Source organism: Callionymus lyra, chromosome 16, assembly GCF_982586985.1.
Source record: "Callionymus lyra chromosome 16, fCalLyr1.hap1.1, whole genome shotgun sequence".
NCBI classification, from domain to species: domain Eukaryota; kingdom Metazoa; phylum Chordata; class Actinopteri; order Syngnathiformes; family Callionymidae; genus Callionymus; species Callionymus lyra.
In genome coordinates this window covers 12,729,839-12,754,778 of record NC_141833.1, presented here as the reverse complement: position 1 = coordinate 12,754,778, position 24,940 = coordinate 12,729,839, and the positions used below count along the sequence as shown (strand labels likewise).

Below are 24,940 nucleotides of genomic sequence, written 5' to 3'. Positions count from 1 at the left end.
GCATAATCAGCTCCAACGTTTTGATTTCTCCACTGTTTTTTTATTTAACTATAAATTCAAGTCACAGAATTTCATCGCATGATCAGTTGAAATTCTCAAAACTACATTTTCTTCTCAGTCCCCTTCTTCGTTCTCCATGAAGTCCATCAGTGTGTTCGCATCCACAGGAACGATCAGGTACTCCACTCCGTCTGCTCCCTGGTTAAAGTTAGAACAAACTCAATCACAAAAAACAAAATGTACATTTACTTTCCGTAACAGGAAGTACGAGTCCGACTGATATTATCAAATTGTCTTTTTACTTCAACTACCTTTTTTTCTTTTTCCTTTAACATCAAGATTGACATTTTTTCATAACACTGTATTGACATTCAGCACTTTATGGATTTTGTTTTCCATTCTTAAATAATTTAACTATTTCTTTAAATGTTTAGAGTCCAATTAAGTGGATTTAAAAGAATATAATTCGATTTTTTTTATTTACAATTAAAATGCAAATATTCACTATATTCAATATTTTGTTACTTTTTGTCTTGCAATTTAACCTCTGGCCGCTAGATGGCAGAAGTCACACCCTCTGCAGCTAAAGGAACAATAACATTTTAGATCCCGACTGAGGATGAGAGGATACAGTTGACTCCAGCAGCTTCCAAAGCTGATGTTTGGACACAGCATGGTTTCAAAACACATTAAGTAGTTGCAACAAAAGTCACGAGTGTGTTCGCATGTTAGCCCTGGAGAACTGTCTACAAATGTTAAAAATGTCACCTTGCGTGTACGAATCAGCTTGTGGTCTCTAAACTCGGTCAGCTGTGTCCTGAGCGTGAGGTCAGAGTTCACCAAGAAAGCCTCTCGACAGCGCTGGTAGAAGTCTTGGAAGGACAACCCTGCACGAACCATTTCAATCAGAAACTGTCACGACAACTCATTGAAGTTCTGTTCACCTGTGTACGAAGGGTTGTCTTTGTTTTCCAGTTGAAATTTCACCAACAGCTTAAATATTCCTCTGAAAACAAAAGCACACTTGAGAATCTTTTACAAGATCTTCAGCGGACTCCGACAGCTCTACCTTGCGTTCGGAGTCAAGCTGCGCAGCACATGTGTGAGCGACGACAGAGCCAGAGCGCCGGTTTGTTGCACCAGCAGAGAGTTTTCGTAGGACGTCTCCTCTGCATAATGCATGTACGTGACACACTCCCACCACAGCCAGTTGAACTGGCTCTGCTTAAACTGGTCCCACACTAAAAACAAGAGTCCAGTTAGAGACGAGGTCAACGTTTAAATTGAGGGGTGTCAACGTCTACACATGTAAACAGATGAAAAATCATTTAGAAAAATGACAGTTTACAGATAGTTTTTCTCTCCTCCACGTAAATGTCTTCATATATATATATTTATGCCTGCAAGTGATGCAGAGTTGCTGTTGAACTGAACGTTGAGTCGCTTGTATTTTGGTTATGTGAAGTGAGACTTGCTTGTAATACTACGGGGACTCGCTGCTTAATATTAAGGGGACTCGCAGAGTAATACTACGGTGACTCAGAGAGTAATACTACGGTGATTCAGAGAGTAATACTACAGGGACTCCGAGAGTAATACTACCGAACTCGGAGAGTAATACTACGGCGGCTCCATGAGTAATACTACGGTCATTTGGAGAGTAATTTTACGGTGACTCGGAGGGTAATACTACAGGTACTCGGAGAGTAATACTACTGCGGCTCCATGAGTAATACTACGGTCATTTGGAGAGTAATTTTACGGTGACTCGGAGGGTAATACTACAGTGACTCGGAGAGTAATACTATGGTGACTCAGAGATTAATACCAGGTTGACTAGGAGAATAAAACTACAAAGCCTTGTGGGGTAATATTACGAACCCTTGCGGAATAATTGAATGAAGGCCAAGGCCACTGTTAATCTTTATTTTTAAATTAAAAGGATTTTAAGTGTGCCTTATAGTCAAAAGAATACAGTAAATTACATCATGCAGCTTATCGGTAATTTCTGCTATAATTTAGTAGATATTTAAAGTAGGTCAACAAGTATAAATATTTTTGTCCGACAATTACTGGAGGGCTTTGCTGTAATGGGATGAGGAGGTATTTGAATGGAGACAGAAGCCTCTAGTTCTTATATAGAGCAACTGCATGTAACTGGTTACAATTCGCGACTATACGTGTAGTAAAAAATTATAAATCTTGACACTCGTTCAAATGTTTCCACTCACCCAGAGGAGCGTTTATGTGGTCAATGCTGGCCACCAGGTGAAGGTTCGGCAGAGACGCCAGCTGCCCCAGTGCACTCTGGGTCTTCTCCCCTCGGAGCATCGGCCCATCGATGTTATGGATCAACATGTAGATGTGAACATCTGGGCCTGTGAAGACACGTTAGAGCCGATCGTTGACACCGAGATACAAAACCTACTCTTCTTAAGGGTCTGAGAGATGAACTGGATCTGATCAGACTGTGTCCGGAAACTTCCCTGATGCTCCAGGACCTCACATGTCAGAGAATTCAGTATCTGTGGTGAAACAAAAAAATAAAGAAGAGTTATCAATAATGTACACACAATAATGTGGAATTATTGATTACAGATTTCAGAGTGATGGATGGGAAGAATCCGTTGACGACGAGGTGGATCTCTTCAGACAGGTGGGTTTTACGAAAGTCCTCCAGCAGAGATTTCTTACTTCCCAAACCATAGAGCAGCACACTGAATCCCAACCTGGATCAGATCAACATTTAGGGATCATTTAATAGTTGAATATAATAGTCACAAGAACACAGTCCATCAACAATATTTTACCTCTAGTGCTGCTTCAGACACAATTAGTATACAGTGTATTGTGTGTATTATTGTGTTTCTGTTCAATTTTCTCTTATTTTGATTACCTTTATACTGAGAAACTGTTTATAGACAACATTTAAAGTACAATTATTTTGTATTACTGCATTCTTACCTCACTCAAATCAAGGCATTGCATTTGCTTGAAAGGACAATTCAACTACAGAACTATGAAAATATTTTTTAGGCACTGAAACATGCAAAAAATACAGTATATTAAAGAAAATTAAAACACACATGTTAAGGCCTATAATGGACTGGCATTCAGAAATATTTGGAAGATTTTGAATTGCAACTCCCTTTCTGTCATAAAAACTAATTTAAGTCAAGTTTAACAATGATGTTGAGGATTCCTACAAAGAACAATCAAGTTTAGCTTTTTTTCTGCCTCACACGGGTCGAAAATGCACTTTTAAGCTTAAAGTTATTATCTTCATAAACAGACTAGTAACCAAAATAAAGGAGCTGGATTTCTCTTCTACCGTCTTCAAACTTACTGCAGCTGCAGCATCCATTTGTTGAAGTGCTTTCTGTGTTTGTTGTTGAGCAGCTGGATCTCTTTAGAGAAGCACGAGGGTTTCTCGTCCAACAGCTGGATCAGCTTCTCCTGCCAACACAAAGGGTTATCAAAAAGTGATGAGTCATCGTTTATGATGGATGTTTAAAACTGACCAGTTAAAGCCTCGCAGCATAATACTAACTACGGTGACTGGTGGAGTAATAGTACGGTGACTCGCGGAGCAATACTAGGAAGCCTCCCTTAGTAATACTACGGAGCGTCCCGGTGTAATACTAGGAAGCCTACAAGGGTAATACTACGGAGCCTCGCGGAGTAATACTATGGAGCCTCGCGGAGTAATACTACGGAGCCTCGCGGAGTAATACTAGGGAGCTTCCAGGAGTAATACTACGGAGCCTCGCGGAGTAATACTACGGAGCCTCCAGGAGTAATACTACGGAGCCTCCCGGAGTAATACTACGGAGCCTTGCGGAGTAATACTACGGAGCCTCGCGGAGTAATACTACGAAGCCTCCCTGAGTAATACTACAGAGCCTCCCTGAGTAATACTACGGAGCCTCCCTGAGTAATACTACGGACCCTCCCTGAATAATAGTACGGAGCCTCGCGGAGTAATAGTACGGAGCCTCGTGGAGTAATACTTCGAAGCCTCCATGAGTAATACTACGAAGCCTCCCTGAGTAATAGTACGGAGCCTCGCGGAGTAATACTACGGAGCCTCGCGGAGTAATACTACGGAGCCTCGCGGAATAATACTACGAAGCTTCGCGGAATAATACTACGAAGCTTCGCGGAGTACAACTACGAAGCCTCGCGGAGTAAAACTATGAAGACTTACAGAGTATTACTTTAAATCCTTTAAATAAAGGAGTAATACCATGAAGCATTGGGGCTAATACAATGACATGGAGTAATACTGTTATTACTACTACGTTTAGAACTGACCCGATCAATTTTAGGGGTGTTGAGTCGCTCCAGTGTACGATCAGACGTCAGTACTTTTGAGCTGCCATGAGCCTCGAAATACTCCTCGACCATACTGGGTTGGCCGATGGGTTCCGTGGCGCTCTTGCTCTTTTTGGCGGGCGTCTTGTACAGCGCCGCTGCGGATACACCTTTTTTCGGCGTCTTCACGTTCTCTTTATCATCCATCTTTTTTCCTTCCGCAATCCCACTTTCATCCCCCTCTTCCTCTTCAGAAGCTGAGGCTGAAAGTTCACTGTCACTGTCTGAGCGAAGACTCGGTGCTAAAAAATTAAAATAAAAAATGAATAATCTTCACTTTCAAACCCTTATGAAAATGCAGAACTAACTTGTCATCCTCTTTCGGAGTCTGTGTGGTGTCGTCGAAACAAACTGTACTTTCTTTCCCTGTGACATAAAACAAGTTAAATCTCATGCGATTGCATCAAAACAAAAGTCTAAATCTCACCCTCTGTGGCGTTCTGATTTCATCTTTGTGGTCTGGACAGAAAATAAATTTAATTTAACATATTTATACTTAAGAGGCTTGAAATAACTTACGTCGACCGGTGCGAGTGGGAGTGCGAGGCTCCATGTTCGGGTCAGCACTGAAATTCACATTCTTCCCAGGTGTCCGCGCTAACTCGCTTGCTAAAACACCGCAGAAGGATAGAAAAATATATAAATTAAAAATATATATATTTGGAGTTCCAGACTAACTCACCAGTCAGAGCCATGCTGTGACCTCGTCTACTTTTCTGGAAAGAAAAGATAGAGGATCCTACCACCCTGGACAAGCCCTCCTCTTCATCTGGAAAGAAAATGATCTGTGTTAAAGAGAGTTTTTATACAAACTAATGAGAAACATTTTTAAAAAATGTCTTGAACTAAATAGACTGAGCCTCATACACTTTACTGTTTTGTTTGTGTTTTAGTGTGTCAATCTAAAATTTGAATAAAACATAAAAATATTACTTATCTTGTGTTCACATTTGATTTTAATGACAAGTATCATCTTCTTTATAAATCATGAATTAAATGCCTTTAACCCTTGTGTTTTTTCTGGGTCAGGGTGACCCGGAGGCCCGAAAACAAACGTGTTTGTGGTATTCCTTCACCTTGAGCCAGATGCAACACGGGATACCACAAACACATTTGTTTTCCGGCCTCCGTGTCACCTTGACCCATAGAAAACACTAGGGTTCAAAGGTTTATAAGGACCCGTGGGTAACCAGTTTTTAACCAGTGTAAATATGCTAATATTACACTAACTAACTTAACTGTAATAAAAGTATAGACAATTGTACCTGCACATCTGGGAAAAGATCATGTAGACTTTATTTAATTATTTTATTTTGTATTTCTTATGATAAATTACTTGCTAAACTTACTTAAAATTACTATAGCCTTTTTGTTTCGGGACCTTTTCCCTCAGTTTTTGTAATTTTAGTGACTATAAGCCATTATTTATTTTATTTTATTGTTTTACGATCATTCATTTACCGGTGATAAATAGACAGAAAAATACAATCGCATGTTATAACAGTATTGTGTTCATCCATAACACCACTGTAGCAAGGGGAAAAACTTCCTCTTGGTGGCAGAAACCTTTAAAGAACCAGGCTAGAGGCAGGCAATCTTCTTTCTAACTGATCAGGCCAATTGAAATGGTATATAATATCAAATATAATGATATCATAATATATAAGGAAAAAAATACTATTAAATCAGTTTTTTTTATTGTAAGTTATCAGATAGTATAAACTAATTATTTTAGCAGGATTTATTTAGATTTATTTGAATTTAATTCATTTACTTTTTGGTTGACGCTCTTAATCTTAAATGGACAATAACAACAAAGATAATAGTTTGTTTTTCTTCAAATATTAACAGTTTTTCACTGACCTTCCATCCCCAGAACTTGCACGTAGTTCTGTTCGCTCATGAATCCATCCTCGTCACAACCCGGGGTCGCGTCTTCTTTACTGGGACGTCCTGCTGGACTTTTGAACGTGACCATCTTCTGGACACCTGTGGGGTTCACCTGTGGAACTACAACCCACCAAACACTACAGTACATATCGTGACCCCAAAGATGTGTTTTGACAGTGGACACCTTACCATCCTGCTTGTCCACGATGTGGTCCAAAACATCTCCATCACCGACGAACTTCACCTCCAGCACACTCATGACTGCAGCTTCAACGTCGCGTTAATTCCACGTCACGAAAGTCAATCACGGAAGAGGACAATCTTTGTGATAAAAAAGTGAAACACAGTCACCTGTCATCACAAAAAAACAAACGATCGTTACTAGAGAGACACACGAAACGCAGCCACAACTTTCCCCGCCATTCGGAAAGCGTTTTAAGTCACGTGACAAGTGAAAGGTTCGCAAAGTGGCCAATCCCGACCTGTCGACTGGAGAAACTACGTTTCCCATGATGCCCTTCGCGGAACGTAGTCTTTCTACAGGCAATGCTGTCGAAAATGTCACCTTACACGAAAATGTAACTGAAATACATTTTATCTATAAAACCTTCCACTGAACCAAAATTATGTAAGCCTATTAGTTATTGCACTTAATTTAAATATTTCACTTAAAGCATACTACGCCACTTCCTATATTTTTAATTTTATATTTCTGTTTGTTTTTTGTATTATTAATGCTTTCTTTTTGTTTTATTTTCTTTATATTGTAACAATTAGTGTATACCGGTGTTGCGTTAACATGTTGTTTCCCAAAAAGTTAATTAAAAAAATAAAAGGAAAATATGTTGCTTTACTACTGAATTGGCATTTAACTTTTAATTATTATTTATTTTTGTTTACTTTCACAAGACCAAATATATAAAATAGCACTTAAATCATTACAAAATTAAAACACAGCTATACAAATATTTGTGTATTGTTAATATATACTGTATATATTATTATTATTTATGTATCGCTTATTTCTATTATTTCTCACCATCCACGTTATACTAAATATAATAATATATAATAACTAGTAACATTTCTCTCTCTCTCTCTCTATATATATATATATATGTTATATTTTAGAAAATATAACATTTATATTATACAATTGTCTGTTATTTTAAAGTACTTGACACAAAAAAGTGTGTAAAAATATATTGAAGACGTATGACACATTAAGTTTTAGTTATTGATGTCTTTATTCTGTCTACTGATCTTCAGTAAAAAAAATATTGTCAAAAATACTGAAAGAAAAACATTTCAATTGTTTGGCGATTCGTTTTTTCAATATTTTCCTGACTTAAGTTTTCAACGTGAGAATGTGGTGGTTGAAAAAAAACGACAACGAGCACACAATTAGGTTTGATCATACACTTGAGTTATGGTGCAGCAAAACAAGCCGACAATGTTTCTTTTCACCATCCACGAGTTGGTGTCCACTTCCCTATAACACGGCCCTCGGAGGTAACATGATACACAGGGTGCATCATCGCCGTTGCACAGGACTGCGGAGAAAGAAGTTACAGATCATTAGCCATTAGATTACAAACAGAGATGGAAAAGCACTCACATGATATGGGATGAGAGTCAGCAGGGTCCCGAGAGGGAACTTGCTGTAATCAAGTTTTCCTGTGATAGGTTCCACTCTCCCGTGCTCTTGAGTCATGGACAACAACCTGAAGAAGATTCAACATTAGAGAAATTCCAAAAGTTTTAGATTCTTTATCAAATATTACTTCAGGTTGGGATGTCCTTCAATCACGGCATATCCAGTCGGGAGTTTCCCGGCACTATCCAGGCTTGAGAGAACGAATTGAGGGAAACAAAAAAAAAGTCAGTGATAAGGTAGAAAGATTGTGGCGACGTAAGGACTAAGTTGTTACCTCAGTCCGGCCCAACCACAGTCGACCAGGAGCTGGTTCCTGTGAGGACAGTGTCCGATAACTCGTGTCAAAACTCTGACAGCCACGTCCTCCGGGCTGCAGGAGCCGATCATCGACTGCTGCACGTCTAAGTAACAAACAAACAAATAAATACAGTAAGTAAGTTGTTTGTAAAGCGCCTTTCTTAATTCATAATTAGAATTAGCTTCGCAATTAACTACCACTTAAAGAGCGCAGACCCCTGCCAAGCTGCTCATTTTATTTCATGTTAAAATGTCACTGATAACAGTGAGCTTAATGGAATAGCAGTTGATGCAGTAGAATTCCAGAATTTGCTTGCACAACACACAGTAGAAGGGGCAAGGAAAAGGATATGTGTTCTTGCAATCTTCAAAAGACTTTTGGGTCCAGATGGTGACTCTGAAAACTACCTAAATTTCAATCACTCCCACATTGTGTTGAAAGAATAAGGAAAAACAGCAAAACGAAAAAGGGTCTAAATGTCTTTTACGGTCACACACATTCTCACAACTCTTTAGATCAGTACATTTTTCAAAATAAGACGTTAAAAATCTGGACTACCGCTTCATATGCTTGTGTGTTGCCATTATTTGTACAAACCGTAGAAGACGTAGTTTCCTGGATGCACCTCGCTGAGTTTCCCCATTTCTTCAACAGGGTGACTGCAGGAAGGTGTCGATCCAATACTGGACTTACAGCTGATGCCGAGAGACTTTAACCTGCCAAGAATATGTCAATATAATCAGGAGTGAGAAGGTTGATAAAAAAAAAAAAAAATGGTCTCACTTGTCCATGAACCGCAGTGTGAAGTCGGTGGTTTCCCGGGCAACGACTTGTATCTGCTCCACACCCTTACAGTGATAGCTGTTCCCACAGTGGGCGTACACGCCAGTGAGCTCCACACCGGGCGTCCCTGTGATCGCCTCAGCCAGTGTGAGCGCCTCTGGTTCTGAATGCGGGATACCAGCTACAAAAAAACATAGTTTTATTCTTCAGCCCCTTTCAATTCAGCGACGATGATCTTGTTTACACCTCTTCCATTGCCGCAGTCTATCTTCAACCATACGTGCCAGAGTCGTCCGTCTCTTAGCGGCCTCTTTTTGAGCTGCTCTAGAGCGTCAGGATGGTCCAGCAGAACCTGGAAGAGGTCTAGTTTCTCTGACAAGACGGCGCAACGCTCCACCTGTAGTTTCGAAAATAATAATGAATGTTTGTCAACATAAAGTGTAAGACGGTCATGTAAACATCTGGTTGGTTAACTTGGTTTGTTGCCATAAATAATAGGATTTATTCACTATTGTGATACATTTATCATTTATTATTTAGTTTGATACTTTCTTGAACTGAAGACTTTAAAGTGTTCAAAACACTGGTTTCAAAATATTTATTTTAGAAATACATATATTATATATGCAATATGTTTAAATAAATACACAAACGCCAAAATATACATTTAAAAATATGTAAAAAAAATAAAATGTCAAAATATATGTTAAAAACTTGTTAAAGATGTCAAAATATATATTTAGAGATATTAAAGATACACAGATGTGAAATTATGTATTTAAAATATGCTTAAAACATACACAGATGATAAAATATGTTAAACATGTGAAAAGCTGTCATTATATATATATATATTTACAAATATGTTACACACTAATATGTAATCAAAAATGTTTAACCTTTAAAAATATATAAATAGATTATAAAGTATAGGTTTTAAAATACTTTTTTGCCCTAAAATGTTCTACACTGTTGTCATCTACAGTATATACTGTATGTCGCTGTATAATGTTTCAAAACATAATCATTATTAAGCAGTTTGTAGTCAAACCTTATCAAAGGGGAGATTATAGGCGTAGAGAATGTCATCATAGCCGTGCTCAGCGAAGAAAGAAGCCTCTGCAAGTGTGGAGACCACGATGCACCTCCGTGACCCTCCTGTCATGATGTCGCCACACTCGCTAGAGAAGAAAAGCAGGTTTCAATAATATGAAGTGTGTACATTTTATATTTCACTGACAGGGTTTTGTGTGTCTTCATGTGGGGGCGCAGTGTGACTCCCAACGTTTTACAACGTTCGATCATCCTCTGGGCATTTTTCTTCACTTTCTCTACATCCACCACCAGAGCCGGTGTGCAAAGAGACGAGAGAGGCGTTCCCTCCATTCCTGAAACCTGTCGGACGAAAACAAAGACATTAATTAAGTAGTAAGTAAGTAAGTACAGTGCTGTGTCTCAAATTGCATACTTCTCTTAGTGTACTAGAAGTTAGTATGCATCAGGATAGTGTGCATACTAACTAGTACGCAAATTCTCCACAGATAGTACGTCTCAAATCACACACTTACGCTACGCACTAACAGGAAATGACGCGACAGCTTCTGCTTCTACTACTATTTAACGATGGTTTCAACCAACTGTTGGAACGCTATCGCCACCTGCAGGCAGCACGTTTTGTAAAAAGAAATATAGAAAAAATATGAGAATCGAAATATTCGCGAGATATTTGATCTGGTATCAGCACGTATCATCCTTCTACTGCTGCTGAAAATGCACCTGTAAGTATATGAATATATATATGCATATATATGACGTTACTTCGTTTACAACGTCACTAAGATGGCGGCTGTTTAGGGTAGATAGTGTCCATCGAACCATACTCAGTTTTGTGGGCGTTTTAGTACACCAATTTAGTGTGCATGGCACACTATATTTCGCATACTAAGAATTGATACGCACTTAAGCACCAAAAATACTTACTTTGAGTACGCATATATGCGATTTGAGAAACAGCACTGATTATTTGTGAAGCTCCTTTCTAGACTAGGGTCACAAAGCACTTAAACAATCAAAAACAATACTCAGTTAAAATATAGATCACTGATGGAAGGTCTGACCATGAATAGTTCTGAAAGTAAGAACCAGAAAATTGATCCTGAAAGAACAGAACTGGCAGCCAATGCAGAGTTTTAATGATCGGGGAAATGTGAGTTCTTCTACTAGAGCGGCTCAGAATCCTCGACGCAGAGATTTGTTTTAACTGCATGCGAGACAGCTCCTTCTTGTTTAGACACCAAAATAAACTGTTACAATAGTCTAAACGAGAAGACACGCATGGATCACCAGCTCCAGATTTAATGACATAATTCTCATGCCTGACTGCCTTATAACAAGATGAGCATTGAAGAGAACTTTGTACTCCAATACACGTCAACAAGAGAAACACGGTAAACTATATATATTTACGGACTAAGCACTCACGATGGAACATACTGAAACTAAAGTCTCATATTATGCTATTAAAGTCATCTGACGTCATGGCAAGATATACTGTAGTATTTAATAGTTGCACGAGTGAAATAACGGTTTGCATTAATATATCACTAAAACACGCAACCATGTCCTCCGCATGGGTATTTAATCCTTACATTGATAAAAATAATAAAAGGGTTGATAAAAACACTTGTTCTCACCAGATTTTGTCACCGGACCTGAATGAATGCCAGCAGTCACAAGGGGTGCCTTGCGCATGCGCCGGATATATAACCAAACAAACATGGCGGCTCCGTTGGCAGCCTTCAGGACTGCAGTGAAAGGTATAACATTTACTACTCTTTTAAGAAAAAACGAGATTTAAATCCGTTAATCAAATAAAGTGCATGTTTTAAATGTGTCCTCTGTGGCAGGTGTCCACCTTCATGGTCAATGTTGGAGCTCCCGAACGCCGGCGTTGTTTTCATTTTCGCGACCGCTGCCAGGCAGTGTGTTCTTCCGGGGTCACTCCAGCGCGGAGCCGCACAGGAGCTCCAGGACTGAACCCTCGCCCGAGGCGAAGGACCCGAAGGACCCGGAGGAGCCGCTACAGTACATCTACATCCCCAGGAAGAAGGGGAAGAATCCCCACATCACGGTCGGATACGCCTGGTGAGGTTCTTTACATATGTGGGTCCTTAGAAGTTGGTATAATACCTTTCCATTCATTTGGATTATTAATTTTATATTAATATAAAGTTTTAGAAACTATTTCTCGTGGTTAATGGTTCTAATGCATTTAAAAAGTGTAATTTGTATTTATTATTCATTTACATTTTCACATAACACTCATTTACTTTTTCCCTCTTTGTGTGTAGTTTTTTGAGTATACATTAATTCCTCAAAATATTTTTTTAAAGTGGGTTGAAGCAATGTTCATATATACAAGAATAAAATGGCAGCTTATTTAGCTTAATAAAAGTCACGGCCTATTGACGAATTTTTTTTGTTTTTTTAGGGATTTTCTCGTCTTTATTTTTGCTCGACGGCCCCTAACAACATTCACAGAATTGAATGTGGCCCTTGAAGAATTGTAATTGCCCGAACCCTGCTGTAGGAACTACATCTACATACTCTTCAAAGTCGTAATTGCTTTCATTTGTTTCGATACCAAAATATGGTTAAACATTAGCTCTAAAAGTATCCCCTCATCCTCAGTCATCACCAGGATCTCGGTTTTTCCTTCAGCTGCCGAGGTCTAATGTCAGAGGTTTAATTGCAACACAAAAATAAACAAAACGCTGAATATTGGCGTGTCAATTAATACAAACATTATTGTAGATGTTATTGAAATAACTATAAAATAACTAATGTGCTTTTTTTTACGGATTTTCTCGTCTTTCTTTTTGCTCGACGGCCCCTAACAACATTCACAGAATTGAATGTGGCCCTTGAAGAATTTTAATTGCCCGAACCTTGCTGTAGGAACTACATCTACAGACTTCATGACTCGTCAAATCTGTAACTGCTTTCATTTGTTTCGATTCCAAAATATGGTTAAACATTAGCTTTAAAAGCTGATGGAGATGACTGTATCCTCTCATCCTCAGTCATCACCAGGATCTCGGTTTTTCCTTCAGGTGCCGAGGTCTAATATCGGAGGTTTAATTGCAACACAAAAATAAACAAACGCAGAATCTTGGGGCGTCAATTGTAGATTAATAAACATTATTTGAGATATTATTGAAATAACTATAAAAGAACTAATGTGCTTTTTTTTTTTACGGATTTTGTCGTCTTTCTTTTTGCTCAACGGCCCCTAACAACATTCACAGAATTGAAAGTGGCCCTTGAAGAATTTTAATTGCCCGAACCCTGCTGTAGGAACTACATCTACGGACTTCATGACTCTCCAAAGTCGTAACTGCTTTCATTTGTTTTGATACCAAAATATGTTTAAGTATTAGCTTTTAAAGTATCCCCTCATCCTCTGTCATCACCAGGATCTCCGAGGTCTAATGTCGGAGGTTTAATTGGGACACAAAAATAAACAAAACGCTGAATATTGGCGCGTCAATTGTAGATTAATACAAACCTTATTTTAGATGTTATTTAAATAACTATAAAAGAACTATGATAAAGTACATATGATCTAAAAGACAAAAGAAATGTAAACAAGAAAAAAAGTTACAGTGCTGTTGTATAGCGATACAGTATCGTGAAAATATTTTGTGATAAAAATGGTGTATCGATATTTTCTCACCCACCTATTATTTGCACAATTATTAAAAATACTAGTTGTTAGTCTATTGAAAGCACGTCTATGGCATTTTTTTCTAGCTGTGTTCCATTTCTAACGAACGTCCTCCCGCCTGCCTCCAGGTTGTTCGGCCTTCCTCTGGGAGTGATCGGCTTTTTCCTGGCGAAAAGAGAAGTAGAGAATAGGAGACTGAAGCAATTGAAAATCCGAAGGAGGATGAGGAATTCGAACACCGGAGATGACGGGGAAATTCGCTATCGGGGATACAGAGACTGACGTTACCACGGCGACGGCGCTCAGACTGATGTAAATAACTTTGCAAATAAAAATCTTTATTCGATATATACGTTTGTTATGTGTATTTACAATCTTTCAAACACACTAAGTATAGAACATGTTGAAAATGTTCATAATTAACAGCAAGTTTAAAACGGCATCTAATGTATGCGACAAAACGCCCACGTTATTCTATACACTCGAAAAACATCTGGATCTTCATGGTGTATAAAAGGCTTGTTAGAAAACCGGAGACAACAGAAGTGTTAGAAACGCCGTTTGCTACATGCAGATCGAGAACAAAAAAACAATCATCGTTTAGCAACAGCGGCCAGATTACCTTCGATATATATACGTTGATAGCAGCTGCAATTTAAGTGGGAGTATTTGTGTGTAGCCCTTTAATAAAGTCCCCTGGAGGGTCCGCCAGGTATAAAAAGTGCACGTCCGCAGATTTATCGATTCGACGAGCCGATGATCTGCAGCAGGAACATGAAAATCTGGATGATGTCCACGTAGATGGAGAGAGCGGCGAACACGTACTCCTCGGGGCTGATGGAGTACTTCCTGTTTCCGATCAGCAGCTGCGTGTGGTACGCCAGGAACTGCGAAGTGGGAGAAAAATGGTCAAGAATGAACCGAAACTCTTTTTTTTCCGTCTGTAGCAGTAGTTTCAACATTTACCAGAGTGAAGACGATGGCGCCCAGTCCTGCGTACACCATGTGAAGCCAGTAGATCTTCAAGATGGAAACAAGATGTATAATCGTCAGAGGTCGAGCAAGGTCATCAGCGATGTTAGAGCTACATCTCGTGGATTTCTGGACAGTAAGTGTAACACTTGATGGATATGTATAGTAGTATAATAGTGTCAAAATCAGAATATTGTTTCAATTTAATTGTTTTTTGGTAACAGAGTTAAATATTCTTATTCAATAATTCAAATATATGTTTTCTAAATTACACTTGTAAGCCTCTATCAAAATTGGGTTGATAAATCCCAATTTATGAGCAATTTAATTAAAAAAATTGAATATTTTCTAAATTATTAATATTAATATTTTTTCTTTTACACATGGAGTTTGACATTTTTATTCCAATAATACAAAAATAACTCAATATTTTCTTATTCGTAGCCCTTTAAATTCAATGCACAAATATTGCTATATTAATACCAGACAATACCAAAAGAGTACAGAGATACTTGATCAAACTTTCAGCCAATCATGCGACGCACAGGCGATCACGTGACGACGTAGAAGCACAAGATCAAGTCGCTCTGTACTCTGTCTGTCGGCATTATTATAGCAATATTTGTGCGTTGAATTTAAAGGGCTACGAATAAGAAAATATCAAGTTTAGATCATTTATTTTGGTATTATTGGAATAAGAATATCAAACTATGTGTAAAAAATAAGATAAATATTCCATTTTTAAGTACAGTTACCCCAGTAATTCAACCATTCCATATCCTGATTGCACTGATATACTTCCATAAATACTCTAACTATACTGTGTAAAACAAACACTCTAGGAGTCAAATCTTCAAACACACCATCAATCGGGATGAAAAACATGACTATGATATGTCGTTTTTTTTTTAAACTTGCTCGTGACCTCAAGAGGGACAGTGGGGGAAAAAGAAAGTACTTACATATTTGAAGGACAGCACGATGACTGAAATAATGCTGACCACAAACATCACGATCCCAAGGACGCAGAACAGTCCTCGACATTTAGTGAAGTCCACCTAGAGGTAGAAAAAAAAACAAAAGTCAAACTTATACAAAAAATTAAAAATTATCGGAGCTGCTCTTGTCTACTCTTAAATTTGCCCAACATCAAGTGTATATGTACAATTTTTAGGGGTATGTATTGGCAAGACTGGCGATACGGGGGCCAATGGTACGATATATTGTGATATTGTAGGAACAACAATATATTTAGTTTATTTTAAAGAATATAATTGTGGGTAAACTTCCTTCCTTTGTTTTGAAAGCAAACGGGCCCAAACATCAGAAAAGCTGCTGGAGCCGACTGTATCCCCTCGTTCTCAGTCATCACCCGGAACTTGCAGGATTCGAGTGGTGACTGCTGCCGACTAGTGGCCGGAGGTTTAAGTGCAACACAAAATTGAAACCCTAGTGCAGTGGTTTTTAACCTTGTTAGAGGTACCGAACCCCACCAGTTTCATAGTAGCATTCACCGAACCCCTCTTTAGTGAAAAATAAAATATGATTTTTCTTTTAATTCAAGACATAGTACTTCAGTACTGATGGGCCAAACAGTGAAGCATTATCATCTGCAGCCAGTGATGGCCCAGCTGGGCGTGTCATCACAAATTTATACGATAATTCGGGTGTGTCCGGACCTCCACGGCGGAGGCTCTGACGAACCCCTGAGACCGACTCACCGAACCCCTAGGGTTCGATCGAACCCAGGTTAAGAACCACTGCCCTAGTGTGAACATTTGCATGTTAACTTTAAAAAATTGATACTGTCCTTAAAACATTGAGACGGTACTAAGTAAAAAAAAAAAAAAGGGATCTATGTTTTCTTACGACCCTAATATGTTGATATTCGTTGTAGCATTTGAAGTATTATTGCCCAATAGGACAGCAGATATAGGACAGGAAGCATGTGCGGCACCTCCTCCTGGACCACAGAGAGTGACGAATCATTCAGGTGGTTTCTGCGAAACATTACCATCTGTTGCTTTTTCCAATAACAGTTTCAGAAAATTTTATTGCATTTTTCTTTTGACGACTTAGTTTTAAGACAAACAAACGTAACAACTTTTAAAGAAAGACTTTTGGTTAGAAGTTTGTGGCCAGATCTTATCAAATGATGGCCCGGATGTGGCCAGCAGACTTTGGGTTTAGAGGGGGTAGAGCATGAAAACACTTTCTCTTGAGGATATTGAGACACAATTATAGAAGCTGGTCACGCGTGATGCGTTCAGGGTCCGTCAGCAGCTTAATATGTGATCAGTTACAAGCAAAAACTGTCAGATTAACTTCTTTTTTTTCCCCCAACTTCAGCAGAATATTTGAAAGCAACACAAACCTTGGTCTGGAAACAGAAGACGGTGACGGCGATGCACACGACAGCAGTGATGCCCAGAGCCAGGAACACGGCTTTGGTGTCGTAGTAGCTGAGAAATGATTACAAAATACGTTAAATTAATAAAATCTCAGTGTGTAACTCACTTCACTGCCTCACCTGGAGATCGATCCAGTCAAGTACGACAGTGCCAGAGTCTGCCAAAGACAGAGAGAAAACAAACGTGAATTCTTGACTTCAACTGTTGCAGTACTTTAAGGCTTTTTTCTTCTTCCTTGAATGTGTGTATAATTGTATTATACTTACAAAGAGAAGTAGCAAGATGATGTTCAGTGGAAACTTCCTCCTATAGAACAGGAAATTTACACGTGAAGAAATATCTCTTTCCATCAAAATACTTAAGAAGATCACTGGTTACATTTAACGTGTCAAAAAGTTGAAACTTTTAATTCCTTTTTAATTTTAATTAATTTAAATTTTTCGTGGGGGTAATTTGAATTCAATAATTTGTATCGTACATTGAAATGTTACATTTGTATTTGTTATGTAATAAATAAATAAAATAAAAATTGTTTTGCATACAAAGTTTTCTTTTCTAATTCCAATAATAAAATAAATAATTTGTTTAATAATTTTTTTTAATTCAGTATAAAAAAGGTGAAGCACTGTCGCGTGAATTCTTTATATTCAACGTGACGGAAAGATATTTTCAAACTATTGGCAGTTTTTTAGCTTGGTGTGAATTTAAAAGTCAGAGCGAGTGGATCAGTGCTCGATTGGATTAGTCTGGCAAGGCGGCCATGTTGAAACCACATTTTTATGTTGAATTTAAAAGGCTACGAAATAAAATATATGGACCTTAGAAGGTTTATTTTTTAGTTATTGGAGTTAAAATATCAAACTCTATGTATAAAAAAAATATCATAATTCAGAAAATGTCAAATTCAACCTTTTAAAAGATACAAATTACCGAATAAAATGATTCAATATAAACAAACTGAACTTTCAATTGAGTATTAAAATTGAATAAAGAGTTTCAACATTCAAAAAGTCAAATTCAAACATTCAACGTTGTGATGACACCGATCCGGTTCCGTCCAACTCACCGGGGGCCCTGGCAGCAGACGAGCACCAAGTGTGTGACGATGTACACGGCACTGGAACGACACAATGACAGACTGATGACGTCACCAAACACCATTGTCGGGACTCAACGACACGACACTCACTATGAGGCCCAGTAGACCCACGAGTTCTGCTGGACAAACATTTTGACCGGTTGTCTGTCCGAGGAGAGAGAGAGGAGCTGATTTATAATCTGCTTCAGCAGGAGACAACAAGACACGCTCGGACACTCACACGAATATGAAGATACAGACGATTCCCGTCGTGATGAGCAGCTGAGCTGCTAGAATCAGATACACCTGCAGCACAAACACAACTCTTTAGGTCAGTTGGTATAGAGTTACATTCTGTCAGTAGTATTTAAGGCTTAATTTTGTCATTTGTAATACATTCCAAGTTACATTCTGTCAGTAGTATTTAAGGCTTAATTTTGTCATTTGTAATACATTCCAAGTTACATTCTGTCAGTAGTATTTAAGGCTTAATTTTGTCATTTGTAATACATTCCAAGTTACATTCTGTCAGTAGTATTTAAGGCTTAATTTTGTCATTTGTAATACATTCCAAGTTACATTCTGTCAGTAGTATTTAAGGCTTAATTTTGCCATCTGTAATAGATTCCAAGTTTCTTTCTGTCAGTATTATTTAAGGCTTAATTTTGTCATTTGTTATCAATTCCAAGTTACATTCTGTCAGTAGTATTTAAGGCTTAATTTTGTAATTTGTAATACATTCCAAGTTACATTCTGTCAGTAGTATTTAAGGCTTAATTTTTTCATTTGTAATACATTCCAAGTAACATTCGGTCAGTAGTATTTAAGGCTTAATTTTGCCATCTGTAATAGATCCAAGTTACTTTCTGTCAGTAGTATTTAAGGCTTAATTTTGTCATTTGTAATAAATTCCAAGTTACATTCTGTCAGTAGTATGTAAGGCTTAGTTCTGTCAGTAGTATTTTAAGGCTTAATTTTGTCATTTGTAATAGATTCCAAGTTACATTCTGTCAGTAGTATTTAATGCTTCATTTTGTCATTTGTAATAGCTTCCAGGTTATAGTCTGTCAGGATCTGTTACAAATGAAAATATGAAGCCTCAAAGTACTACTGAGTTACATTGTGACAGCAGTATTTATAGGCTTAAATCTGTCATTTTAATAGCTTCTGAGTTACATTCTGTCAGTAGTTGTTTGGGGCCCAATTTAGTCAATCATTATATACTCTGAGTTACAGTGTGTCAGTTTTGTGTTTGGCCTTCATTTGTAAATTGTTATAGAGTGTTGAATTGAATACGTTTTATTTTATCATTTGGTCATTTTCTTATAGATAGATGGAACTTTATTGATCCCTCTGTCTATAAGAAAATGACCAAATTAGGCCTGAAAATAAAACATATTAAATTCAAGACTGTACTCCAAGTAACATTCGGTCAGTATGATTTGGGGGTTTATTTGTCGATTGCTATTGACTCTTGAGTTAAATTCTGCAAGTTTTATTTTGAGGCCAAATACAGACTATTTTTTTGGACTCTGGGTTACATTCTGTGAGTAATATTTCAAGGTTTATTTGTCAATTTATATAAACTCTTCAGTTGCATTCTGTAGGTTAAAATAACATTTTAATGGGACATACACAATGGTAAGGTTATATGAAGTGCAACAGTAACATGGCTAAATGTTTATTAAATCATAATAATTATTATACTGCATATATAAAAATAATTATAATAATAATTTTGGTGAGTCAGGAAAATATAAATAAAATTCATTGTAAATGACTCTGCTTCTGCTCCAAAAAAAGATTTATATATATATATATATATATATACAGTATATATATAAAATTTTGTATGAACAACATCAACAACATCTTGCATTAATTGTGGTTTCATACCTTTCTGATGAAGGCATGGCGGATGTTTATGCTGTCCCAGCCACCACCTTCTGCTGAGAACTCATCATCTGCAATAATATAAGAAGGAATAAACAAGAGACACCAGAAGTTGATAAAAAATAGGAAGTAAACAAAAAAGAATTAAAGCATATATAATGAAAATGACTTGAGAAACAGAAGATTCTTATGAAGTCAGTATGTAATAATAATGTTGACAGTAATTTGTATAGCGCTTTTCCAGACCAGGGTCACAAAGCGCTTAAAGAATCAAAACAATATTCATTAAAGTCTATATTTTAAAGATCAAGATAAAACTGATAACACAACAGGAGTTCCAGAAAATCAAGGAAAAGCCTGAACAAATAGAAACATCTTAAGATGTTCATTAAAGGAGTCAGTAGACTCATCAATTGTGTCACTATACATCTAGATATATCCTTACAATTTTACACAGGGAATGTTTGTGGGTCATTCCGCATAACCACACAAATAAAAACCAGTTACAGCAAGATAAGTGTCAATACGACCAGTTGTGCAAGATTATGCCGGAGTTTAAACAATGAGGCCAGCAGATCAATATTATGGGGTAAAAAATTCTTCTTCAGTCAAGTCAACCCCACATAGTAACAGCAAGAACGATTTACAAAAAGTCATATAGGAATTATGGTTGATTCCTGACGTGTAACCATTGAAAGAATTCTGCAGCAAAAGAGAAAACATACTAGAGTGGAGGATGTCTGACGGCATGGTGGGAGGCATAATGGGAGGCATGGGAGGTGGACTTGGGTAACCGGATCCCGGAGGCCCCCCGGGGTAAGGCTGTCCTTGGTAAGGTCCTGAAGGGAATCCGCCCGGCTGGCCCTGGTACAGCGGCGTGTTGGGGTCGGTGGGGTAGGGAGCGGAGGGATGCCCTTGTGGAACGCCACCATAGGCAGGGAAGCCATACGCAGGTGGAGGAGGATAGTTCCCATCCTGGCCGGGATACAGAGGTCCTCTGGACTCATCGTATCCAGGAGGAGGGTAGTCGGACCGGGACATGATGCCTGGTGGAGGAAAAAAAAGTCAAAATCATTCAGAAAAGTAAATTATTGTTCACGACCAAATACTACACTGTGCAAACCAGTGGGAACTACCAATATTATTATTTCTAAGTCTATCTCCCACTTTTCAGTTGAGACATCATTAATAATGGAGCGCAAGAGCCAAATATTGTCCCGAAGGGGCAGTAAAGCGTCATACACTGGCTAATGTTGAGACTTCCTGTGTGCGTTTCAAACATGCAACTGTATCGAGCATAAAATCCGTTCTAAAAATGTAATATATTTCCATGTTTGAGAGAAATAAAGGCAGTGAGTATAACATTTTTTTTACAGAGTCACAATACTAGAAATAAAATGTAGGAAATTCATGTTCAAATACATAGACAAGTGTGCATTTTAGCTTCTGTAACCAAAACTAAATGGGCGTGAGGTTTTATTGTCGTTTATATATCATAGTCCAGCCAAGCTGAACTGGATTTATTACATTTTTCAGATAGAGATTGTGACCGTGGCTTGATTTATTCACAGTATATACAGTCCAAGATGTCAACCTAGAGGCTGCTATTCATATTATTTCAAGGTAAGGTAAGGTAGAACTTTATTGATACCTCAGTAGGTCTCCTTCGGGAAATTTCGGGAAAAGATTATCAGTGAGTTCCTTTAGAGAAATAATCTTTCCCACTTTACTTTTACACCCTCATTGTATGTTACTAGCAGCATTCTGGTTTAGAAACAGAGACGCTTGATTTCTCCACCACACCAACAAACTAAGCTTAAGACATTTTTCCTCAAGATAATTATTTTAAAAATCTTAATTAAATGTAAGTAAGTAATAGTTATTTGTAAAGCGCCTTTCTAGACCAGGTTCATAAAGCACTTTAACAATTTAAAACAATACACAGTTCAAATATATACTTTATCAAGACACATGAGACAAACACAGGAGTCCCAGAAAATCAGGGAAAAGCCTGAACAAATAAAAATGTCTTAAGATGAACCCGTTTTCAATAGTTGTACAGATTTATGCGGTGACGATGCCAACGACATGTAGACGAATTCTGTCTTCTGAACCGTGGAAGATTGATTTCAAGGAAAAAAAAAAGTTTACTACTTGACCAGGTCGACAACCTTCAGAGTATTTTGTAATTGGTTTTAGCTCCTTTTTGAGGCTGTTTCTATGGAAGTATATCTATGGAAGTATATCGGTAACATTAGAATATTGAATGGTTGAATTCAATATTTAGTTCACATTGAATTGAAGGAGCTATGATTTTTTTAAATCATTGAAATCAAAAGCCTACGAATAAATAAATATTAAATTAAAAAAAAGATTTTTTAATTATTGGAATAATTATATCAAACTGTGATTTATTGATTCAATAAAAACAAATGTATAATTTTAATATAAACATATTTTAATTCAATTATTTAAAAAATAATAATTCAAAGCTTAAAATACAACAATTAAAAAAAGTGGAATCTTTAATTCAACCATTCAATAAACTGATGGCACTGGTCTTATTATATGAGGGTTTTTTTCTCACAAATATTCAAAGACTAAGTGCCATATTTTTGTCATGGGATTCAAAGAACCCCTCAGACAGACTTTGCACATTCATGTCAGAGAACGAAAAAGTCTTATCTGTGATGATTACATTAACTTAAATCAGTTGTATTGTTATGTTTTTGATACGAGAAAATCTTAACTCACAATAAAGCAGCATTAGCATAAACAACTCTGGTTCAATGTAAAAAGTTGAAAAGTTCATCACAAGACTTCTGTTAATGCGTTCAGTTTCTTTGTCGTTATTCAACATCTAGTTGTTACTTAGCCCGGTCACTGCAGCACCTGGCAACAAGAAGTTGTTTTTTTAACATGGAAAATATACCTCACAGGACCAGCAGACGTCGGGAAGAAGCAGCGGAACTCTTGTTCCGTCAGACAAATATGTTTGAGTTGAAGGAGGGAACCAAACTCTATTATGTCATGAACCCCTGAGTCATCTTCCACGACAGCCTGTGTTACAGTCAGATATAATCATCACTTCTGCTTTGAGAAAACATGAAGTGGCAACAAGTTACAGCATATATTTCATCATCCACTTGTATAGTTGTAAAATGTTGCGAAATAGTGATAAATAACCATCTTTGTTCCTCACAACTTTATTCGACAGCACTATATATTGATTACTTTAGTTTAAATTAAAATTTTGTATTTTTGGTTTTACCATAATTCTGTTATGGTTCACAATTCAACTTGTGTGTATAAAATAACGTGTGTATAAAATACACAATATATTTATATATAATAATAAAATAATGTACTGTAATCAAATATGTACAGCGTTGTGTTCATTTTAGTGTTGCAGTTAAACCTCCAGCCATTAGATGGCAGCAGTCATTACAACCTGTACAATGAAATCCCGGGAGATCCCGGCAATGACTGAGGACGAGAGGATACAATCGACTCCAGCTCATTTCTGAGCTGATATTTGGACATATTTATGTTTCAAAACAAACGAAAGCAGTAACGACTTCGTCGAGAGTCGTGCGGTCTGTAAATTCTGCAACACCAGAGTCAAATACTCGGGTCAATACTACAACTATATCCTTGTTATTACAGTATCACAATATTTCTCAATTTATCATGATACATATCGCAAACACATCTAGTAAATTGATTTAAAAGAGAAAACCTTCTAGCCATGCCAACAATGCGAGGTATGAAACATTTAAAATCCTATTTACATTTTGCTCTCAGAATCTTCATAAACCGGTATTTGTGATAAATCAGAAAAAATGAATATTTCTTAATATAATTTGAAATACAATTGCTGGGATGGGAGTGGCAGGTTCTTTCCCACGTTCCGCTCTCTCCGGAGGTATCGGAAAACATCGATCGGTGATCCGGGGTCGTCATCGTAGAATCCTCTGATCATCGACATCCAACTGTCATTCTTTCTACCATATAAACACAACATGAAAATGACTCATGGAGCAACAATGAAGCCTCTTAGTCTCCCAACATCTTGCATTAACCAGTTCATCACAGGATTAGATTTTTAGTCCAGTTCTATTGCTCAATAACTCCATCTTACTTTCTGACTGAAAAGTCAAAATGTTTTGTAGATTCAAAGTCAAAATCTAGTGACCAAATGTATTTATTTAGTTATGAGAGCTCTTGTTCAATTCTTTAAAAAAAAATGAGCGCAGTAGTTCTGTGACATCTGTGTCTTTTAAATAACCAAGTGTTGAGGTAATAAACAGGTTATGAGTTGATACTAACCAGGTTATTGACGCAAACTCACTTCCATTAGTAAAAACTTTCCCCGATGACACGAACTACGTTTAAAGAAAAAACTGACGCCGTTTCTTCGAGGAGCAGGTCTCAGCCTGGACTCCACCTCAGCCACACAAACAGTCTTTTCACGGAGTCCAACACAAACATGAGACCGCCATGACTGAGCGCTGCACTGTGACGTCACCCGCAGCAGCAACAGATGAACCGACGGACTTTTTGGGGAATTTTAGCCTTTTCAGCGGAAATCTACCAAGTGAAAAACAATACCAAACAACTCACCGAGCGAGGGGGGTCAACACCGATTCAAAAAGGGACTCAAAAGCGGAAGGATTGCGGGAGAAAATAAAGGATTTCTTTTGGTGGGAGCTCAGTGACGAACACGGCAGCTTCCTGCCCCGGAGCAGATGACAGGCTGACGGGTTGGGTGTGGCCCTGGTGAACCGGGAACACCCACAAGAGGGAGTGGGACTTGGCAGGGAATAGTCGAACTTTAGAATATGTAGAAAGCTATAAA

General features: G+C 37.7%; 4 protein-coding genes across 5 annotated transcripts; 1 reads left to right on the top strand and 3 right to left on the bottom strand.

Moving 5' to 3' along the window:
• Positions 1–31: 31 nt before the first annotated feature.
• orc2 (origin recognition complex, subunit 2) lies at positions 32–7,180 on the bottom strand. The gene is made up of 15 exons (XM_087812004.1): positions 6,454–7,180; positions 6,238–6,384; positions 5,057–5,143; positions 4,894–4,983; positions 4,802–4,833; positions 4,683–4,740; positions 4,315–4,616; positions 3,347–3,456; positions 2,597–2,729; positions 2,429–2,525; positions 2,232–2,378; positions 1,070–1,241; positions 945–1,006; positions 769–887; positions 32–198 (listed from the first exon to the last, which is right to left on the bottom strand). The coding sequence occupies exons 1-15, from the start codon at positions 6,521–6,523 to the stop codon at positions 115–117; spliced, it is 1,710 nt and encodes a 569-aa protein (XP_087668130.1). The 5' UTR covers positions 6,524–7,180; the 3' UTR covers positions 32–114.
• Positions 7,181–7,457: 277 nt separating this feature from the next.
• LOC148063774 (D-serine dehydratase) lies at positions 7,458–11,749 on the bottom strand. 2 transcript variants are annotated; one of them, XM_087811337.1, is made up of 10 exons: positions 11,696–11,749; positions 10,243–10,397; positions 10,054–10,183; positions 9,249–9,399; positions 9,003–9,183; positions 8,817–8,935; positions 8,196–8,322; positions 8,049–8,111; positions 7,883–7,988; positions 7,458–7,817 (listed from the first exon to the last, which is right to left on the bottom strand). In XM_087811337.1, the coding sequence occupies exons 2-10, from the start codon at positions 10,386–10,388 to the stop codon at positions 7,728–7,730; spliced, it is 1,113 nt and encodes a 370-aa protein (XP_087667463.1). In that variant the 5' UTR covers positions 10,389–10,397; positions 11,696–11,749; the 3' UTR covers positions 7,458–7,727. The 2 variants fall into 2 exon arrangements, with proteins under 2 accessions (XP_087667463.1, XP_087667464.1); XM_087811338.1 differs by lacking the exon at positions 11,696–11,749 and adding an exon at positions 10,471–10,550.
• Positions 11,750–11,765: 16 nt separating this feature from the next.
• Positions 11,766–14,076, top strand: LOC148063773 (uncharacterized). Its single transcript, XM_087811336.1, has 3 exons — positions 11,766–11,818; positions 11,909–12,146; positions 13,857–14,076. Exons 1-3 carry the CDS (start codon positions 11,779–11,781, stop codon positions 14,008–14,010), a joined length of 432 nt encoding a protein of 143 aa, XP_087667462.1. The 5' UTR covers positions 11,766–11,778; the 3' UTR covers positions 14,011–14,076.
• Positions 14,046–24,835, bottom strand: tmbim1a (transmembrane BAX inhibitor motif containing 1a). Its single transcript, XM_087811335.1, has 12 exons — positions 24,706–24,835; positions 20,808–21,128; positions 20,086–20,153; positions 18,431–18,495; positions 18,301–18,354; positions 18,178–18,228; positions 17,378–17,417; positions 17,231–17,268; positions 17,075–17,162; positions 15,663–15,758; positions 14,695–14,748; positions 14,046–14,615 (listed from the first exon to the last, which is right to left on the bottom strand). Exons 2-12 carry the CDS (start codon positions 21,121–21,123, stop codon positions 14,466–14,468), a joined length of 1,020 nt encoding a protein of 339 aa, XP_087667461.1. The 5' UTR covers positions 21,124–21,128; positions 24,706–24,835; the 3' UTR covers positions 14,046–14,465.
• Positions 24,836–24,940: the final 105 nt, after the last annotated feature.

Excerpts from the sequence above, each read along its gene's own strand:
- orc2 (XM_087812004.1), bottom strand. The coding sequence starts at position 6,523 with ATGAGTGTGCTGGAGGTGAAGTTCGTCGGTGATGGAGATGTTTTGGAC. Across the intron at positions 5,144-6,237 it reads GCAAGTTCTGGGGATGGAAG|ATGAAGAGGAGGGCTTGTCC; the intron begins GTCAGTGAAAAA and ends TTTTCTTTCCAG. Across the intron at positions 1,242-2,231 it reads CCACATAAACGCTCCTCTGG|TGTGGGACCAGTTTAAGCAG; the intron begins GTGAGTGGAAAC and ends TCTTGTTTTTAG.
- LOC148063774 (XM_087811337.1), bottom strand. The coding sequence starts at position 10,388 with ATGGAGGGAACGCCTCTCTCGTCTCTTTGCACACCGGCTCTGGTGGTG. Across the intron at positions 9,400-10,053 it reads ATAATCTCCCCTTTGATAAG|GTGGAGCGTTGCGCCGTCTT; the intron begins GTTTGACTACAA and ends TCGAAACTACAG. Across the intron at positions 8,323-8,816 it reads AGGAAACTACGTCTTCTACG|ACGTGCAGCAGTCGATGATC; the intron begins GTTTGTACAAAT and ends TTTGTTACTTAG.
- LOC148063773 (XM_087811336.1), top strand. The coding sequence starts at position 11,779 with ATGGCGGCTCCGTTGGCAGCCTTCAGGACTGCAGTGAAAG. Across the intron at positions 11,819-11,908 it reads CTTCAGGACTGCAGTGAAAG|GTGTCCACCTTCATGGTCAA; the intron begins GTATAACATTTA and ends CCTCTGTGGCAG. Across the intron at positions 12,147-13,856 it reads ATCACGGTCGGATACGCCTG|GTTGTTCGGCCTTCCTCTGG; the intron begins GTGAGGTTCTTT and ends GCCTGCCTCCAG.
- tmbim1a (XM_087811335.1), bottom strand. The coding sequence starts at position 21,123 with ATGTCCCGGTCCGACTACCCTCCTCCTGGATACGATGAGTCCAGAGGA. Across the intron at positions 20,154-20,807 it reads GTCAGACATCCTCCACTCTA|ATGATGAGTTCTCAGCAGAA; the intron begins GTATGTTTTCTC and ends ATATTATTGCAG. Across the intron at positions 18,229-18,300 it reads TGGGTCTACTGGGCCTCATA|TGCCGTGTACATCGTCACAC; the intron begins GTGAGTGTCGTG and ends GTGTCGTTCCAG.